A 16,836-nucleotide genomic window follows, 5' to 3' on the forward strand; every position below is an offset into this window, starting at 1 on the left:
TTTCCATAAATCACAATATAGGAAATTAAGAACTTAACATCCGTCCCTACGGAAAAAGTAAATCCGTTTTACAAGCATTATTATTATTCAGGGTACACAAAATGACACTGGTTGAACAGGACAGCTAGTAGTAAAATTAAAAGGAACCTCGTCGACGACGCCACGGCAAGGAAGAAACCGAGACCGGAATCCAACGTTGACACATCACGGGCTGATGCAAAGCGTACGTTTTTTTGTTTGTTTTTTCCTTTTTTTGGGTGGGGGAACGGCCGAACGAACGGCGGCAGAAATGCACGAGAGGCAGGCTTAGTTTTTCCAGAGGAGAGTGGTCTCGGCGATCATGCCGGTGACGACGTAGGGGTCCATGTTGGACGCCGGCCTCCTGTCCTCGAAGTACCCCTTGCCCTCCTTCTCCGTGTCGCGCCCCACGCGGATGGACGCGCCGCGGTTCGCCACGCCCTGCACATATATAGGAGAAAAAAAAAACAAGATATCTCATGGTCAGTCGGTCGGTCAGACGAGAACGAGGCGATCGGCGGCGGCGCCGGCGGTGGGCGACGCATGTCGCGCACGTACCCATTTGAAGGTGTTGATGTCGGCGGTCTCGTGGCGGCCGGTGAGGCGGCGCTCGTTGCCCTCGCCGTAGGCGGCGATGTGCTCCTTGTGCCTCAGCGCCAGCTTGTCGATCGCCTTCTTGATCACCTCGTAGCCTCCCGGCTCCCTCATCGACTTGGTGCTGCAAAATGCACACACGCTCACGCATCAGCCACACACACAGAAACACAGAACTAGTTGCTGCTGCTAGTGCTGTAGTGCACGACTCCTTACCTGAAGTTGGTGTGGGCGCCAGCGCCGTTCCAGTCACCCTGAATCGGTTTTGGGTCGAGCGAGAGCACGACTCCGGCCACTTCTGTGACCCTCTGGAGATGAATCAACCACAAATTTATTTTAGCTTAATCTCAGCGTAGATAATTTTAGCAAGTTGTACTGTAGCATTTCAGAGCTGGAACATATATTGCTCAGTACTTGTCTCGATGCTTATTCCAATCGATCAAGCTGCTGCTGAGAATAATATAATATCAGGATACGATTTGTACCTCGAGGATGTAGCGGGCAACCCACACTTGGTCAGCAGCGGCGATGCCAACTGACGGGCCAACTTGGAACTCCCACTGTCACCACAGAATCCGATTCAGAATTAGGGCCGCATCAACCCGTCGCGTTCAAGTGCCATACGAAGGTAGAGCCCGATGAGATGAAGGGAAGAAGGAGGCTGGGAGTACCTGGCCGGGCATGACTTCCCCGTTGATGCCACTGATGTTGATGCCGGCGTAAATGCAGGCCTTGTAGTGGGCGTCCACGATGTCGCGGCCGAACGCCTTATCGGCACCAGCAGAGCAGTAGTATGGTCCCTGCAGACAAAATTGCAGAACAAAGTTCAGAAAAATTACAGAGAAATCCTTTTTTTCCTGATAATTCTACACGTGGAAATAGAGCTGTTTGTTTTGATTTTAGTCCCTACTATAAGGCTCAAGAGAAGAGGCAGTTTAGTGACTCGAAAATTTTTCGGAATGTATCCTTCTATCCAAATCTAATTTGCACCGATAAAATATTCCAGTAGTAGATGAATAATTGAAAATTTTTGTGTTAATGAGATTAATTAGAATAACTTCAAAATAACTAACATATTTTTTAAATTTTTCCTGATCAGAAAATACATGAAAAAGAAACTGAGATAGAATTTTTTTTCCAAAAACAAAATTATGTTGTTCCGTACCTTGGACTAACCATATCTTAGAGGGTATTGTTAAAAGATTCTTGATTCCTAATGAAATTGATGTAACAGTGGAGTGGCTTGATCGAAGCCTAGCGTTTTTATTTGATCTAGTATATATGGGATGGAGCTGACTAATGTACTGGTAGTAGAATTTAATCCATATCGTTGATCTTTTTTATCGGCGGCTGTGATTAAATTATACTACCAACAATATTAAGTGCAGTATAAATTTAAAGGGATAATATCGTACATTTTATTGTGATCTTTATTGCGAAAAAACAAAATTACAAAATACTACTAATCAAGTAATTAATAAAATACAAAAATACACTTTTCTACTGGTAGTATAATACTAACAGTAAAATGCACCGGAGGCTCATATGGGATATATAAAGTCAACTATCATATCAATAAAAAAACTGCAAATGTGGCCCTTTTTTTCAAATTTTAACATCACATTCGCATACATCAGATAACTTAGTTTTATATAATTTTCAGCAGGTGAACGTTAAAGTATATGAAGATTTTGAGCAGTGATTTCTTGCCTGTGGGCCAGGGTAGCCACCAACTGGCCAGCCAAGGGGCCAGTTCACATCCTTCTGAAGGAGTGTGTACTCCTGCTCAATACCGTACCTGTTTGAATTCAGAGATATAACCTGATGAGATGAGAATGGTAAGCAGATAAGGTTGAAAGTAGATATAGTTTGGGTCCTTTGGGGATCCTCCAGATATGGCGGTAGGTAGTCCTTCCAAAACTTTTCTGAAGCTTTTGTTTTTGTATTTCTCTATTTGCTAAACTAAATTTTACACTATATCATATCTGTGTCAACAAAATTGATCTAGATTGTTACTACTATAAATTACTGTAGTGGGTTGTGTTGGATGTAATTTAATCACCTGGTGCATATTACAATGTAGTGCCAATTGAATACGTGGTCATTTTAGAACGTGAAACTTCCTACATGGTCGTGTTTATTGATAACATGGAAATTCTTCAACAACGGAGTTAAAATTTCAATTAAGCCACTGCAAAACCTGGAGAGATGGATTCTTACCATGGCACCTCGGCAGCTACATCAGGGTGGCTGAAGATCTTGGCAGCATTGTACCTCTTGTTAGTGGGGATTGGCTCACCTTGTGGCGTGTAGCAGTCGCACATCACCTATAGGAACATTAACCAAAAACTATTAAGCAAACCAACGACTTTAAGCAAAAGCTACTACTACTTCTCAATACGGTTGAAAAAATTGGGGGCTATGATGTTATGCTTAAGCTGAAGTTCAGTTTTAGCAGCTTACATACGTAAGCTATTTATGGCTACCGTTTCAAACAGGCTAATTTATGGAAATTTTAAAAAGGTTCAAATTCTCCAAAGTACGAGCATGCCAATTAATGATGCAAGAATTTTTTTTTTTTGACATGTCTACATCAATCAGCGTTTTTTTATGGCACTGAATTTGTTATCAGATGGTTATATCATCTTGATGTAATTTAGTTCAATAAAGCTCCTATTATCTAAAAATTAGTACTTAGCATGTTCATAATTTTTTCACAAACCAAGACAGATTTCAACAAGGTTAAAACTACCTGAAACAAACACTTTTTATTTCAAAACCTATCTACCATAAATATTGGGTTTTGTTTGCAAAGCACCTTTTATTCCCTTCCTTTTGGCCATTATAAAGTGTCCTTGTATCATGAGTTACAAAAGCAAAAAACGTACAAGAGTGAGAGGAACTTACAAGGATGTTGTCACCCCTCCTGAATGGGTCCTTGAAAATGGCTTGAGGGCTTCAAAGCAAAGAAGAGGTAAAAGCCGCGTAAGCAACAACGAACCTAAGTACTCTACAAGGTGAAAACATCAAGAGCAATTTGCAATTCTACAGTTCTTCGAAGGTATTATTTTTTCTATGTAAATTTTGATACCTCTTGAAACCTTAAGTATTAGGAGGTATCAAGAACCGTAAAATTGCTCAAACATCAAGAGACGAGCAGAACAAGGCCATACTAGAGGATCACTTCGCTGTCCTCTCCGGGAGCCTGCCCGGTGCTGGAACCATCGTAGTTCCACTTCGGCAGCTGGCTCACATCGGTGATGGGGCCTTTCACGGTCTGCTCGATGAAGGGCAAGAACAAAAATTGTTGAGAAAATTCAGAGTTGCAAGTAGTATGAATTAGTGAGCGTAATGAGTCCAGGATTGTGTGTTGGAGATAAACATACGGACCCTCGCTTTGCTCCTGAGGTCTATGCCAGATCCTCCAACCCTGAACAGAAAATAAGATGCATTTTTACATGAGAAAACATCAAAGAAACTTGGTACGTAAGTCTGATTGGCGGTTGAATTCAGGAAGTGGGTTGTCACGAGCCATGATCATAAATAGGGAATTTGAGATCAAGGCTGCACAGAGACACGATCTAGCATCTCCGCAGAACGCGCCCAGTGCAGCAGTACTGCTACCGCAGATGAAGAAAAGAAGACCGTACAAGATGAAGAACAGATCAAAAGCACAGGAGACGAACCAGATGTACTCGGCGATGATCTTGTCGGAGCAGTCGCTGAGGTTGAGGTTAACGAGGTCGGTGAGGTTGGCCATTGCTCAAAGCAGACCCAACAACACGAGCGAATCTGGCTGAGCAAGATGCAATGAGGTGTAGCAGAGGAGGCAGGGGATGAGGAGAAAACCGGGAGAGGCGAGGGATATTTATACCGGCCAGGAGGAGAGAAGTTTACCTATGGGTTTCTCGCAAGCCGCAGATCGCAAACGTTGATAGCGAAGTAAGGGCAGGTATCACTCGGAGGGATTGAAATTTTGTTTCTTTTTTCAGCTATTTGAACAAAAAGATAGTATTTTCAGGGAGAAAGTATTTTCCATATTGGCCGTTTAAAAAGATAGTAGCGTTTGTGTTTAGCTTTATCTTTAAACAAAAATTATGGGAACGGGTTACCTCTGGTGTGGCAAGAAATTGGAGTAATCATCTCAACTTGAGACGATGCTGCAGTATTTTCAGGGAGAAAGTAGAGGCATAACCACACGTAACCACTAGCCAGGCAGTACCCTGGTGATAAACTGACAGCCCCGTTTTTTTCACTTCTGCTAGTTATATTTTAGATAGATAAGAATATATATATATATATGAGTTTTATTTAGAATTATTTTTTATTTACAAATATATTGTTACAATCGTCCTCTGATAATTTGCCACTATTATTTAAAAAGAACATGGTTAAAATAGCAAAAACAATATGTTCAGGATCCAATTCTTTTTCTTCTTCTTCTTTTTTTCTATTCATTTAATATCCAATTCATGAATTCCGTGAGCATTGTGCTTGTGCGTGTCCGTATTTCCTAAAGCATGTTATTATCAGCAAAATATAAGGAACCGTTTTCCAAATAATGAGGGAAAGTGTTTCTAAGTAAACAAGATTGTGCAACTAAAATACAAAACAGCTTGCTTTTTATGCTTGCACATTCATTTTGATTAGGTGTCATTTGAGTTACATTGATTTAAATAATTCAGAGTCGACGTGATCATTAGTTTTTTCCGGTGTTGACCTAAGAATATCCAGGCCCTATTTTTTTTCTTGAAAATGAAACAAAGAGAAATAACGGGGAGAAGAAAAAAATGTCTTGGTTCTTAAACATACTATTTATCAATCGAAATAACGCTTGATACTAATGTGTAGAAATAGGAATTGGTCGTGCTGTTCCCCATGTTCTGTTGGATGGTCACTTGTAGTTGTCTGGAATCTGAATTGCTAATGACTGGTGCATACTTAATTTTTTTTCTTTTTTTTTTTTGCCGAGCGTGCATACTTAATTTTGTGACCTTAGGATTTTAGAGTAGAATAGCTCTTATAGAGAAGTACAAATTGTAACAGCTTTTCATTTGTAAGTTTCGGTTTTCACAAGTAATCAAGAATGATGCTTCCGGTTAACCAATAACGGTATATCCATGACAAAAACAAAGAATTGGAGTGACATCGATCTAGCCAAAAAGAGCGACGTCTTTTCTCTTTGCTTCTTGTCTGTTCATAGAAATACAGGAGGTAGAGGTTTGATGTATCTATCAGGCCTCCAATAGTAGACATCAGCCAATAAATTTATATAAGTGATCACCAATTGATCCACGGAATCTTTTCTTTTTAACTGTTGACCTCAAGGTGACAATGATCATAGGTTGGTTCGTCACATTTCTGGTCTGTATTTGCATAGATCATTACTTGTCAAATGTTAAAACCGACGACGGCCGTTGCATACACTCAAAAATGTCAATGATTTGCTAATTTATGACGAGTTCTTTAAAGGAAATGACACAAGGTTTTATAACCTAAGAATTGAGGATAAAACACTGATTATTATTAATCGGATTGATGACATATCAGAGTTTATCTATAAGCATAAAGAAGCAGAACTTTTGCTTCAATATTCTCAAAGCGGGGCCGGGACGTTATTATTATTATTTAGCTCCGATCTTAGTATGTTCCTTGATCTGTTCAACTTATTCATCCAATCTGGACTCCTTGATTCTATAATGGTATCTACAACTGCCAGGTTCTAAAAAACAGCAAACGGTTTTTAAAAATATCTACTTGTAGCATCTCAAACGTCTTCCATTCACCGCATTGGTTGACTTTGCATCTATCTCTCTTGCTCTTCTTTTCTCTTCTCGGCCTGTTGTTTTAAGAAATTGACTTTGCATTGCATAAAATAGCATCATCTGATGTGTGACTCTCGACGAACTATTTGTGTTTTAAGCATTTTGGTCCCCGTTTACATGTCTACAATCATTGTTGTTAAGATTAAGACAGGATGCATTTTGTTACATTCTCGCTAATATCAAGGTCAGTGCATATTCTTGAAGATGCATGACTATGTCTTGTGTCAAATCCCAAATGAGTTTAGCAGCTTCCTTTGCATTTAGGACTATCTCCTTTGCAGCCCAGATAACTCAGTTCTCTTCTTTATATTAGTGACTTCGGATTGGATTGTCATGCTTACAGTTACAGATATTCTGCAATTTCTAACTTATGTTAGCAGAAAGTGCAGGTGATCTTTGATATTTCTCATTTTGCAGTTTTGTTTAATCTTGGATATATTACGCAACAAGCCTACAACCATTTATATGTTCATATGGGGGCAACTCAGCTGTCAAGGTTGGACATGAGATCTCCAGATTGATGACCCTTTAGGCTCACAGAAGTCATGCCAATTGCCAAGGTGTGACATTGTTCTCCCAAGGAATTATTTTTTGCGGGGACCCAAAGAACAAATTAGCTAGTTTATGTCTATTTGTTTGCATCAAAGAACTCAAATTGTTGTTTGCTACCCATTTTTCTGTGCAGAATCTTGCATCTTCCTTGCATCACTGGCTTGTCCCAATTGGCCAAGGAATCTACTTCCCAACAGTTTTGTTCTTAGTTTACTAGATGGCAACTATTATTTTTATGAAGAAAGGTCAACGAAGATACTCCTCATTTTGTCCAACCTATCCCCATCAAGACCTTGTCAATTAACTACAATTCCACATGCACTGTTTTTTCCCAGTTCTTATAATCCTAATTCATGTGATCGAACAGTAGCTCTATAAGCAACTTATATACTTCTAAAACAAAACTATCTGATGCTGAGACGAATTTGTGTTCTTCGTTCAGCCAATTTGCTACATGGCTTCATATCGAATGTTATCATATGGTAAATGCTTTTTTTGTCTAATATACAATCACAGGCCTCTAACATTAACATATTGGAAACTGACAAAAACCCATCTGGCTGCAGAGAACTTAGTGTGGATCAAAGAGGAAAACAACTGGGATAAACCATCAGCAAGGTCAGGTGAGCCAATCAGATCTGATGCTGGAGACAGGAAACAAAAGAAAAATGGACGGCAGTTGGCTGCGCCAGGGATGCACCATCCATCCATGTTCGATCGATCTGCCAATCGAAGTGGCATTTCCAATGGCCAGGCATTCGTTCGGGACTGTGCAGAAGAAAGATGTGCGAACAGCGAAGACCAAGGCAAAAGAGAGGGAGGGGTAAAAAGAAGGGGGTGGCTTAGAACCACCAGATCGACGATGCACGTTTGACCAACAGGATTGGATAGAAATGTGCCTCATGGATGAACTAGGACCAGCCATGCTCAGTCTAGTAGAGCTTTTTTGCAAATAGAGACCAGAATTTGTACCGTGGATATATTCCGCTGCGAATCGTGGGACCATCAGACATTGCACAAGGCTGATTGGTTAGCTGCATGGTTATGTGCAGAAAGCCAATGAAGCAAAAAAAAAGACAAGCCATTTCGTATGTCTTTCTATGCATCAATGAAGCTTCGCGCCAGTCAGTGATACAACCGTTAATCCGCTCAGCCCCATATCATGAATGCTACGCTGGAACTAAACTGAAACAAACAAGTCAAGTAAACCACGGTACTAAATGATGTCACAATAGTCAATAGCGATAAATGTAATATGAAGGTTGCAATGACCAAAGTCAATGTATTCAATTTACTCTGAGCAGATTAGCATCACAGGGCATATTCTGTAAAAGAAATCGCCTACCTATCATTTAAAAATAGCAGCCCATCAGTTTACGAATGAAGAATTAAATAAAAATGCGCGGCGAACAATAATATATCCATGGCAGAGCTGAAGATGTCAAAAATAACATGGTGAATTTCAAGACTCCCCCCTTTAAGCAGTGAAATGCATTTGATGATAACAAATAAGAAAAAAAATGCATGTAAACGTTCACGGTTTGATGATTGGGTAGAAAATTACAGATGGTGTACGAGCTACGAACCAAAATTTACATTGCATCACTAATTTATTGGAGTTGATAAGCAGAACAGTCGTGACATCTCCAAATACTATTTTGCTCATTGGCCTTCAATTGAAAAATTACAGAAACCACATGAGCAGTGAAACAGCTAAAAGAAAAGAGGAAAGAATGGCTGAAGAGAGGGAAACGAGCTTTCTCCAACAAATAATGGCCATCCCATGACAAAATCTAGGAACCAAACAAAAAGATTACACTCTATGTACCCTGTGAACCTCCTTTGAAAAAAAAAATTAAGGAGACTAACCAAGCCCCAACAAATTTGTGACGACGCGTCCTGCAAATGTATTATACATCACAATCAACCAAATGCATTATGAAATGCCTCTGGATGTTCTCGAAGGGGGCCTGCTAATCTCTGATGTTGAGGAAGAATGTGCTTCTTCGAATCTTTGAATTTCCTGCATGCAATTCACAGAAGTTACCTACCAGTCTTCCTATCAAAGAATAAGCATCCTAGTGGCAACCTTTGTTTCACTAAGTTATGAAGGTTTGCGTGCAAAACTATGATGCACAATCAAATTCAATAGCGGCTTTTCCTAGTTGCAGCTGTAGATTTCTGAAAATAGTCAGGTTTCTGGGAAACAGCATGTTAGTACAAATTCAAAGGGACTAACAAATGTTATATTAGAATATCTTATGCAGAATCTTTATATGCAGCGCTTATTCAGGTAGACCAACAGAATATTTAATATATCTGCAGTGAGAACTATTTACAGTTATCATAGAAACTCTCAATTTTCAAAAGCTTTTAAAAGCTAAGGGAACATTTTAAGTTCACAATTAAAGATCTAGTTACAATAATGGGGAAAGCAACTACTTATAAGTATATAACATTATCAGATATGTGCAAATGAAAATTACCTGCGATAATGCTACAGCTGAAGCAGATTTTCGGGATTGCAGTTGATTCTTCAGATGGACTCTGTGCTGCTGCTGCATGCTCTCAAACTGGTGGAGCCGGGATGGGAAATTTATTGCATTGTAATTCTGAGTATCTTGATTTCGATTGCCATCTTCTGTCACTTGTAGAATCTGAGAGTATGGATTTGCTGAAGATGTGCGTTTGATATTTTCACTGAAAGGCACAGTCTTCAGTCGAGTTCTCAAGATCTTAAAGGCTGCACTTTGCTGCATAAAGACATAAAGCTCAGTCATCAATTCCAGAACTACTTAAAAAAGTGCTAATTGAAAATTTTCCTTTGACTGTAAGAACCTGGAGGGACACATAAGATTGTTTACACAAACAGAACCTTTCCCACAGAATCTGGTGAAAGTGTCCTGTTTGGCTTGAAGAATGAAAAGATGACTGATAATCACTACCTCAGAACCTGAAACCGCAGTTTTACTTGAGGAGTGAGGAAACAGGTTGTCTCCCCAAAATCATGGATGGGCATGTCACATGTGAACCATCGCATACTAACTTAGTTGGGTTCCTCACTTTGAACGGCCTATGCAAGTTGAAAAGCATGATGCTAGAATAATGGAGGGGAAGAGGAAGAGGCAGTGGTTATGTTAGCAACAGAATGCCATGCATGCTGCACAGAGCAGAGATGGTACTGGTGATTGGTTAAACAAAAGAAGGGGAGAGAAGAGGTAGCCAGTTGGGCCAAGCCAGCTCAGTCTCTCACTGAGACTCGTGCGGTGGGTTTTTGTCCTCTGGAACAGAAGAAGTGATCAGGTGGGGTAGCCCAGCTCTATCTTATCAGCCTCATCTTTTTGCTTTTCATAAGTATAAGCGAAACGGCTTATTATTGATTAAAAAAATAATTTGTGGGTAAAACTTTTATATACATGTTCTCAGTGATCTAAAAGCAAATGCTGAAAATATAAAGTACGACAAAAAAAAACCCTAAAATCAACTCCAATTTAAGTTTTAAAATTGAAATTTTGGGTAATAAGCATAAGCATAAGCAAACAGATGGGGCCAATATGCTTCCCAAGGTGGTTTCTCCTCTCATATATATAGCTTCCCACCTCTCTGTGGCCCCATGTCATTTATTCTCTCTCAGCTTCCCCCCACATTATCAGCTACCTCAACTTCTCCCTATCAGCTTTGTCCTGTTTGCCAACCAGATCATGACCACGCCACATCAGTAGGAGGAGGACCTGGAGGTGCCCTTAGAAGCTTAAGAGTTTGGAGTGTCCCGGAGCAGCTATTTGGGCCACGAGGAGCAGCAAAAGTAGCAACAACAGAATGACTTAGGGTGAGGAAGGAGAATAAGCAGAGTTATTGTCTTATTGATGACAACAGCGAATTGCAAGCAGACCGCTTCACCATCAGCATTTGTAGCAGGCGATCAGCAACTGCCATTCTAGTCAAAACCAAAATGACTAAGGCCGCGTTCAACTTATCCGGCGCGGAAAACATGGTAATAGATTAGTACATGATTAATTAATTATTAGTTATAATAAATTGAAAAATAGATTAATATGGTTTTTTAAAGCAACTTTCCTATAGAAAATTTTTGCAAAAACCACACCGTTTAGTAGTTCGGGAAGTGTGCGTGCAAAAAACAAGGGAATCTGGATTAGTAAGAAGGGGGGGAGAACGGGGCCTAAGTAGCCGCCAAGTCACTTGTCACGCAACTAGGCTAGCCTAAACCTTATAACTTAATAACAAGTGATACACCCATGTCATCAGATCGCCACATCAACAAGATGATTGCTTACTTTAGGTAAACTAAAATAGATCTAGCCTACTGTCCAGGTTTATACTGCTATAGGGATGATCTAAGCATATACCTACATCCAACTTAGCACACAAGAATTTCCATTTTTCTAAATGTATCAAATGCTCCACTTCTCAGTTTGGAAACAGATATGCATGAAACTATCAAAGCAAGACTGTAGGGTCACAATAAACAAGATACAAGCATACCTGAGGTAGTAGCATCAGGAGCCCATAAAGTGTTTTGAGGAGCCAAGTGTGCTTTCCAGGCTCAAGAAGCTGCAAATTTTATCAAACATATTATTGTAGTACACATAATATAGAACAGTATCATAAGAGTCAATTCTCCATGCTGTTATACCAAAGATAAGATAACAAGATAAATGCACAGAACCCGTGTCATCAAAGATTCATAAACTAATAAACTACTATTGACGCAGTGACACATCACATAAACTGAATAAAAAGTACATATCAGCTTTACAGCATCCATACTGAATGTGGAAGCATTAGGAGATTTCACACCGTTCAAATAGATCGCATGATGAGATGCACACAACAAAACCAACAAAAACTAGTTTTATACTTTTATATCAACCAAATGAAACAAAGATGATGTATTATTGGACCATGGGGCTCTACCTGTAAACGTAAGTAAGCAAATACTGGAGTCTCTAAAAGACGGATTAATTTGTCTAGTTGCACCAGAAACTTCACATTTATGTCTTCTTCTCCCAAAGACTGGATAACAGAAATTGCATGATTGTATGCCTACACATATCGGAAAATAACATCCAGTGATCAGTGTACAAGTAAGCAACACAAACTGCAAAAGTGCAAAGTCGGTCATTACCTGGGAAAGTAGGCACAAACTAATTGTAGCCATCGGAGAGTGGCACCAAGCGTCATATAAAGATTGAAATAAGTCCTTTCCACAAGAATCTACCAATGCTTTCTTAAGAAGAGAACGCAGCTCAGCAAGTTCGGCTGATGTGAGCAAAATCAAATTCAAGGCCTACAAGAAATTTAACAGTTACTGAATGTTTATAGTTAAATTAGGAAGTAGTACAATGTGCAACAGTGGGAGATACCTGAACCATGGTGGATGCAAATTCAAGGTCAATTTCGCTCTGAAGAATAGTAGAGAACTTCCGATAAACCTTTTCAGCACCCAAAAGAACGCAAAGTTGACGAACTATCAATGCACCACGTCTGTAGAAGTATGTCATAAACCATTGTTTGCTAAGCATTGTTTATGTAACAATGAACTATGTACCTAAAAGTAGAACTAATGACAAAGAACCATATACTATGTAATCAACTTTTGAGTGGGGAAATGTGCATACTTCTCCAGTAGAACATGATTGTTGTGAAAAGTGTGGATTAAGTAGGATACAAGATGATGAAAGTGATGAGGCTCTTCAGCTATGCGCGCATGAACTCCCAACACTAATAGAACAACCTGCACATGTAAAAATGTGGTGACTAAGAACAGCCATGCTCACCGATATGGTACAACAAATTTACTGAATTAGCAAAAATATTAATAGTCAGCCCTATGCAGCCATCAGTCAACTGTGATGCAGTGGCTCGCCAAGGCTTCTTTTGGGGTGTGAGGGTGGGTTGGGGAGGGGGTGGTCTATAGCTATCATATGATTATGCAAGTCCAGGCGACAATGGAGAACTAAATCCACAATAAGATTTATGACACAGAGGACATTACAAATCCAATGACAAGAACAGCAGGGTTTACTTTTTTTGGCAGGGAACCAACACAAACTCTATTGTTGCCAACAGCAAGCGAAAATGGATTCTATCCTGTCAAACACCAATACTGGAAAAAACATTCTCAGTATGGTTTCCATACTGCAAGCACAATCAAGCCTGTGTAATTGCATATGCTTTGGAAACTCCAGTGGTCGAAACAGGGCAGTGAAAGTTACTTATCAAAAACACTCGAAAGGATGAAGTCACTTCGTAAGGGAACTCACCGCATCTGAAGGATCAGAGAGTGCATTTAGGAGTGGATCAAAGATATCATTCAGATATGCCAAGAACTGTTACACAAAAAGATATTAACATCAATCATCCTATAATGAATTTAAACTGCAATTTGCATATGCCCATGTTAGAGGGGGGTTTATTTGGGAACTTTTAGGGTAGAGTTTTAAATTGAACTAAATCCTAAGGGTTTGAAGAAAAAAAATACCATGTCCCTAAAAATTTAGATGTGAACAAATTATGCAGGTACAACTTGTTAAAATATACTGTTGTGTAGCCCCAAAAGGCATCATAATTGGGCACCTCGGCACGATATCGAACTAAGAGAGTGGAAAACCAGTGCAATGCCTCAATCCGAGTAGCCTCGTGTTCACTATTCAATTCCCTGAAATAGAGAAGGGCAAAGGACAGTGTTATTTCACACATGCCATGTTACAAGTGATTGCCCATATTTCTAACTCTTAAACCATGAACCAAACATTCTTGCAAGATTGGACACAGGATACATCAGCACACAACCAAATTTACTACGAGAGTGGTTGAGCAGAGAACCTCTTTGCAATTGAGAGAATGGCTCCAATGTCAAATCCTTCAGTTGGATCGGCTTTTATAGCACGAAGTTCCTCATTAGTTTCACGTGCAACCTAGCCAACAATTAAGTAAGTAAAGATTACAGAAATGACTACCAACAGACAAGGACGCTACAACTTCAAGAATTGTCTGCGTCAAAAGAAGAACAGAGGAAAGTACCACTCTGATCTTCTCCTCTTGATCAGAAATACATGGCAAGATGGCTCCCAAAATATCTGCATAGTAAGGAACAAGTTGTTCCCCACCAAGCTTGACAAACTCGTTAATCTGCAGAGTGCAACACAAAAGGTTACTGAAGTGTACTAAAATGGATTATATATTTCAAATTTCTATATCAAAAATAACAAAAAGTGTGGAAGACAAAAAAAATACCCATGTGATAGACGTCAACCGAGTGAATTCATCAGAAGAACCAGCTCTCCGAACAAGTATTTCAGCCATACGACCATAATCTACATTCTTTTTATTTGAGGTTGGCAATCAGCATTGGAAGTATACCCCAAAAAATGAAAATGAATTTTTGTGGTATAAATGATGACAAAGTTATTAAAGGGGGATTCATCAAGCAAGACATATGCTTCATTGCATCTCACCATTCAGTGATTGATACAGACGAGATATTTTAATGATGGACTTACTGGTGAGTTTTTAATTTCCTGCAGAAACTCGGAAAGTGCTGCATCTGCTTGCTGCCTAATCTCATGGCTAGAATCACTCAGCATATTAAATAGACCTGCATGGGTAACAAACACATGGTTGCTGAACTGTCAATGTAAGTAATATAGTTGAAAGGTAAGGGAGGCATTACCATCAAGAAAATCAGGAAGGAAACCAAGCATGTCAATATCAGGCACGCTGTCTAACACTGTTATCCACCCCACCAAAAATTGCCTCACATAAGGATTCAACACATTCATGCGCTCCCTCAAAAGTGGTATAAATTCTTCTATGCTAAATAGCAAAATTAAGATACAGGGAACAATCAGAAGTCAATTCTAGATTAAGTTATGCATAATAGTAAGATTGAAAAAGTACATTACATATATAGCATACCTGAACTGATCACTCTCAGTTACTATATCCTGGTTTATAAATTATAAATAATATTTATCAGCACTAATTAAGGATGCAGTAAGTACAAGACGTATCAGTTGTCCGAACAATCATACCTTCACAAGCCTGTCAAGAAGATGGGCAGCACTCTGCACATTAGCATCAGAGTCTGCAGAAAGCTTGCATAATGCATCGAAAATCTTGTTGAAGTAGATGATGAAATCCCCTCTTACCACCTGCATAAAAGAAAAGACTAATGTTAATGCAAAGCAAATGTATAATTCATGCCCCATTGCTCAGCAAAATGTTTACCTTTGCTATGTTGTATAGTGCTTCACACGCATAGTAGCGAACTCTACTGTCTTGGTCCAGGAAGGAGGTAAGCACAGGAGGCACAATTTGCTGGAAGAAGAAGGCAATAAAGTTTAATGCAATCAAAATGACACTTTGACAATTGAACACACCATTAATGAAGGCCTGAAACATGGTCCATCATAGCCTTATCTTAACAGATTAAATGTATCAAGTAAACACAATCAAAACTGTAACATATCAGAGTGGACAATTTAGACTTAATATTAATCCATGGAAAAAAATATATGGTATATTGAAATCAGGTAGGTTCTATCATCAAAAACACACAGCTAATTTCTAGTCTTTTTATCCAGTTAACATTACAACCAAATACTACACAAGATCTTATACTAAATCCCAAACTCTTAGTTTGGCACATACGAAATAGTACTTTAATTAAATTGCGAAATCATTAGCAATGCAATACCAATCAATCAATAAATAACACACCTCCAAATGCTGAGCAGCCTCACTGGTAAGCCCAACAGTAACTGCCGCAAGACCAATCAATCCACCCTGCTAACAAAAAAAGGGCCGCAAAACTTCAACAAATCTGATCCTAACAACAGAAGATATGACGACAACGGCGATCTAAGCAGACCTTCCGGTGGTTCGCTTGGGGCGACATGGTGAAATCGTTGGTGAGCAGAGCGATCACTGCTGATATCTTGTCGTGCTCCCCCGCCGTCGCCAGCTGCTTCACGATCCCCTCAATCTATACAAACCGCCCACCGCCAAAATTAAAAAAAAATGCAACTCAAATCCGTCCCGATTGCTCCAAAACCAGAACCCCTCGAACAAGCTGAAATCCCTCACCTCGAGCGCGGCGTTCTTCCGCTTCTCATAGAGCTTGTCGGAGAGGTTGCGCAGCACGGCGCCCGGGATGATGGAGAGCGCGTCGGCGGCCATCTCCGAAGAAAACGCCGAGGAGATCCCCCTCCCCTGCCGCCGCAGCCCCAGCTACAGCCTCCCGATCGCCTGCGATCGCCGCATCGACCGCCCGCCCACCACCACCCCCACCCCCGCCCCGCGACCTTCGACGCAACCCTAGCCCGAGCAGGCGAGGGCGTCGAGAACCACGATGGGGCGTGCCCCTCAAACCCTAGAGCCCTAAGCCCACCCCCGGCGGCTTGCGGGCACCCCCCCTTGCGAAAAGCCTATCTCAATGGATTGGAGAGGCCGGAGACGACGGTGGTGTGATCTGGAGGAGCAGGAGGACGAGGGGATCCGGGCGCTGCTGCCCCTTCTCCTTCCCAGGGGTAACTAACGTTTACCGTTGCGGCGGCCATTAACGGCGCATGTTCCCCGTGGGCGTGGGTCCAGGGGCAGTGAGCCTGGCGAGTGGGGACGCGCTCCGGGCACGGGGAGTGCGGTGCAGAAGACTCGGTCTAGGCAAGTTTGGCACGCTGGACTGGGTGTCGTCCTTACAGCTAATGGATTGAACAGGGCCCCCAGGTGCGTGAGCTCGGTCCAGGAGGACCGCCTGGCGGGACGGCTTAGAAAGGACACGGGAAAGGTGGTGCGTGAACTGGGTGCATGGGAAGGGGGTGGTCCC

The 16,836-nt window shown here is 40.7% G+C and overlaps 2 protein-coding genes across 3 annotated transcripts; both read right to left on the minus strand.

The window, feature by feature from the left end:
* On the minus strand, positions 1 to 4,461 carry LOC102705889 (glutamine synthetase cytosolic isozyme 1-2). Its single transcript, XM_006649593.2, has 11 exons — positions 4,299 to 4,461; positions 4,003 to 4,042; positions 3,786 to 3,889; positions 3,520 to 3,568; positions 2,833 to 2,939; positions 2,323 to 2,410; positions 1,284 to 1,412; positions 1,098 to 1,172; positions 829 to 920; positions 577 to 736; positions 1 to 459 (listed from the first exon to the last, which is right to left on the minus strand). Exons 1-11 carry the CDS (start codon positions 4,370 to 4,372, stop codon positions 307 to 309), a joined length of 1,071 nt encoding a protein of 356 aa, XP_006649656.1. The 5' UTR covers positions 4,373 to 4,461; the 3' UTR covers positions 1 to 306.
* A 4,031-nt stretch (positions 4,462 to 8,492) lies between these two features.
* Positions 8,493 to 16,528, minus strand: LOC102706174 (protein VAC14 homolog). Of its 2 annotated transcripts, none has more exons than XM_015835467.2 (20): positions 16,098 to 16,528; positions 15,883 to 15,996; positions 15,732 to 15,800; positions 15,240 to 15,329; positions 15,044 to 15,163; positions 14,928 to 14,956; positions 14,683 to 14,825; positions 14,513 to 14,607; positions 14,247 to 14,333; positions 14,034 to 14,141; positions 13,836 to 13,927; positions 13,587 to 13,668; positions 13,274 to 13,339; positions 12,629 to 12,744; positions 12,374 to 12,494; positions 12,136 to 12,297; positions 11,925 to 12,053; positions 11,493 to 11,561; positions 9,476 to 9,742; positions 8,493 to 9,012 (listed from the first exon to the last, which is right to left on the minus strand). In XM_015835467.2, the coding sequence occupies exons 1-20, from the start codon at positions 16,188 to 16,190 to the stop codon at positions 8,926 to 8,928; spliced, it is 2,139 nt and encodes a 712-aa protein (XP_015690953.1). In that variant the 5' UTR covers positions 16,191 to 16,528; the 3' UTR covers positions 8,493 to 8,925. The 2 variants fall into 2 exon arrangements, with proteins under 2 accessions (XP_015690953.1, XP_006649657.1); XM_006649594.3 differs by having other exon boundaries at positions 15,732 to 15,797; positions 16,098 to 16,527.
* Positions 16,529 to 16,836: the final 308 nt, after the last annotated feature.

The sequence above is a fragment of the Oryza brachyantha genome, chromosome 3 (genome assembly GCF_000231095.2).
Source record: "Oryza brachyantha chromosome 3, ObraRS2, whole genome shotgun sequence".
Taxonomy (NCBI): Eukaryota; Viridiplantae; Streptophyta; class Magnoliopsida; order Poales; family Poaceae; genus Oryza; species Oryza brachyantha.